At 52.0% G+C, this 3,612-nt stretch overlaps 1 protein-coding gene across 8 annotated transcripts in view; it reads right to left on the bottom strand.

The window, feature by feature from the left end:
• Positions 1-3,612, bottom strand: part of MACF1 (microtubule actin crosslinking factor 1) — a 278,797-nt gene that overhangs the window by 24,766 nt on the left and 250,419 nt on the right. For all 8 annotated transcript variants that reach the window (XM_027775768.1, XM_027775769.1, XM_027775770.1 and 5 more), the window contains 3 exons: positions 3,086-3,274; positions 1,806-1,923; positions 634-797 (listed from right to left, as the gene is read on the bottom strand). In XM_027775768.1, coding sequence (XP_027631569.1) covers positions 634-797; positions 1,806-1,923; positions 3,086-3,274 — 471 coding nt within the window. The remainder of the gene's footprint in view (positions 1-633; positions 798-1,805; positions 1,924-3,085; positions 3,275-3,612) is intronic.

The following is a 3,612-nucleotide window of genomic DNA, read 5'->3' as shown; positions in this document are numbered from 1 at the left end:
AAGAGTGGGGGGAAAAAAGCGCCAAAACCGAGTATGCTTAAAACTCAGTTGACCTACAGAAATGACGGACAACACAGAACACTCACTTCCAGGCACAGCTGCTTTGATGTGCACAAATGAAAAAATACAAATGATGTTAGAGATTTGTTTAGGAACTAGGAATGTCTGTTTTAAAAACTGGGTAAAGATAGTTCAAAGAGATTTCGTTTTCATGATCTAGTGAAGACTAACAGAACAGTAACGGTCGTAAGTAATTCCTCTTCCTTTGTAATCGTGCAGAATCTACCCTTAAAGAACCCGAGCCTGGCCATTCCTGGGATAAGCTCTGCAACTGGAAGCAGCTTCCCAAAGTTACTCTCCTGCTTCTCAACCACAGCAAGGGGCTGAGGAAGGTCGGTGCCAGCATGACCCTTGCATGGCCTGGCTGGGCTCTGGCTTCCCGCCACCAGAGGCTACAATCTACTCTGCTGAGCTTTTCTCAAGTGAGGGAGAGGACTGGGTCGGCACAGGTGGCTTGTACTTCTAAAGAAGTAGCTCAAAGCATGCAGGCCACGCACAGTGAGGGGCCTCAGAAGGGCTGTCATTTGATACAAAGCCATCTCACTCAGGGAAGGTCCCCCAGCGCGGCGTTACCTCCTCCAGTCTATCCAAGGCGTCGTTCAGCTTCCGCTGCCGCTCCAGTGCCAACAGCCACACCTGCTGCCAGCGGGCCGAGAGCTGGTTAATCCGGGGGTTTTTGGCTTCAGACTGTGAAAGAATTGGCATGGGAGGAGGGGTAGGCTGGTTCAAGGACTTCCCTAAAAGGGAAAACAGTAAAAGATGAAAAACGCTGGTTAGTCCACAAAGAGCAGCCATGTGTATGAATCTTCAGAATGACACCGGGCCAGTAACTAAGGACTCAAATACGGAAGCTGGCCACACTAAGAGAGGTGTGCTAACTTCACCATGCTGAGCTTCCTCCTCAGCGAACGGGTATTTATCAGTCTCCCGAATATATCATAACCGCCTCTGTCCTGCCTTTGTGAACTGAAGACCTGTCGACTCGACTGAAAAAGCACTGGGTTCTAGAGGGTCCACTCATTTTATGATTAAGTTAGTGCAAACCAAATGTGAACGGCTGACACTGATGACCAGAACGATGGAAAGGCCACCGCTCGGGAGCAAGCGTAATGCCCTGGGATTTCCTACCAACCGTAGAGACAGAGAGCAGCTGCTGTCCATCGGTGTGAGAAAAGTGCATTTCAACTACAGATACCAGTTCAAATCCCATATGGTTTTTGAAAATAAAACAGTATGTTTTTTTTTAAGAGAGTTTTTTTTTTTTCCTTGTTATATGGTGTGTACGCTTGCCAGAGACAGAAAGTGAGCAATCATCCCCCCGGGGGGGACGGCCATGGCGTAATCCCTTCTCTTCCATTCTTCTCTAGGGATTTTGGGCACATAGCATAGGCACACACGCCCAGCACAAATTTTTTCTTTCTTTCTTTTTTTTTTTTAAAGAGAGATTTTTTTGCTATAGGGTGTGTGCGCTAGCCAGAGAGACACATAGAAAGTGAGAAATCACCCCCCAGGGGTGATCGAAGGGTGCGGGGGGAAGGCACTGCTGGTAGAGGGTGTAGCCTGGAGAGTGGGGAGTCGGACACACTACAATCCCTTCTCCTCCATTCTCCTCTCGGGAGGGTTGACTACGTGGGAGTCCAGCAAAGTGACCATTACACCATCTGCTGTTCCCAAAAGAACAGCATTTCTGACAGACACTTGGCAAGTCAACAGAAATGACACGCCCTGACCAGGCTGACACGTACTGCTGCCGCGGGTTTTCTCCATGAAAGGTGGGTGGGGGGGCTCCACAGTCTTCCTCTTGTAGGTCTTGGTGACCCGGTCCACGTCTGGCTGTTTGCGAGTCATCTCCTCCATAAACATCTGTTTAACAAAGTGAAAAACCGAGAGTTATCTTGGACTTAAATGGAATCAGGCAACACCTTCCTAACAAAAGCCAAGTCCATGATGGACTGACTCGGACAGAAGCCCTTGCATACTCTCATTAACTTGATTGAAAGAGGCACTTCAGCAGGTGCTGAAGACTGGACCAAAGGGTGCCCAAGGACGACTCAGCCTGAGGCGGCAGGGAAGCTGTCCGGAGGCTGGTGCCCGAGATGAATTACCAAGGGAGTAAGGATCGAAGGGTGCGGTGGAGGGCACTGCTGGTAGAGGGCGCAGCCTGGGGAGTGGGAAGCTGGACACTGCGAGGACCAGAGCCCTTCCACTGCCTGGCTGAGCAGAAGGAGCCGTCAGAGGAATGGCAAGAGGCGTGCTGAAGGGGCGGGCGGGCGACAAAAGACACAGGGCCTCTGTGAGCTGAGGGACTAAGGTTTTATTTCAAGAGCACTGGGAGTAACTGAAGGCCGACCCAAGAGAACGTTGGGCTCTATCTTTACAGCGATCAACACGGCTCCAGGGTGGAAGGCAGTGATGGAGTGGGGTGGTGAGAGGGAGAGGGAGTAACCAGCGGTGGGGAGACAGCTTAGGAAACCACTGTCCTAACTGAGGCAAAAACAAGTAACTGAGGTCCTTAGACAGGGCCGGCAAGATGGACCCAAGACGCATTGCGAGAGCTGGACATTTAAGACCTGGTGGTGGGCCCGAGGTAGGGACAGGGGAAAGGGAAGAGCCCTCAGACACCTGCTGGGCCTTCATGCCTGGTGACTGGGCAATCAAGACAGAGGAGGTGGGTTTGGAAGGCAGGAGTGGGGTCGGGCAGGGCGGCAGAGATCGCACCGTTTTAGGGCTGCCGTAGTTCTGTGTGTCTGGATTTCAGGAGACGGTCGTGCTACAGATGAGGAAAAGATGCAGAATGTGCCTGAACTCGAGAGGGGAACTGCAGAACAGTCCGACACCTTGATGTTAGCTGGGTGCCGCCTGAAGAAGAGGGCCCAGACTCCTGACCCATGGAAACTGAGCTAAGTTGCTAAAACTGCAGTAATTTGTTAAGCAACAACTAAAAAACTGAATGAACACATAGACCAAAGGAACTAGGCTCCAGGACCAGCAGCAAACACCAGGGACCGCACAGTGATGAGGGTACCTGGTGCTCAGCAATGAGGGCTTTCACTCGGTCGATGTTCTGAGGAATGGGCTCCTGATCCCGCTGAATGAGGGTGGTCTCGGCCCACTGGATCCAGGCCAGCAGTTCTTCTAAGAGCTCCGCGTTAGCCACCAGTTCTGACAGGGCTGTTTCAAGACGCTGCTGGTGCTGCTTGGCCCAGGTCAGGACCTGCGGGGAGAGAAGGTGACTGTGGCCGCTTTCAGCCAAGCACATCCCTGTGTTTCCAACGCCCTCTTCATCTGATCTCATAATGGCTGTTCAGGAGGTGACTACCCAAGTAGGCACGAAACTGCCTCTTACCGCAGCACTAAAGCTGGGGTCAACTCTGGAATAAAAAGTTCTCCCGCCAGCAGATCTAGCACGCCCTGTCCAACACAAGCCTTCTCAGGAAGGAGGGACATGCTGCACACGTGGCCCCGGGCGTCATGCATTAACACAGCACTGTCCTTCCCGACTACTGGTGTCACCAGGAAAGCAGGCTGGACTGAAATGCCACCTGCATTCCT

The sequence above is a fragment of the Tupaia chinensis genome, unplaced genomic scaffold (assembly GCF_000334495.1).
Source record: "Tupaia chinensis unplaced genomic scaffold, TupChi_1.0 Scaffold000604_1, whole genome shotgun sequence".
NCBI lineage: Eukaryota > Metazoa > Chordata > Mammalia > Scandentia > Tupaiidae > Tupaia > Tupaia belangeri.
This window is presented reverse-complemented; position numbering and strand designations above follow the sequence as displayed.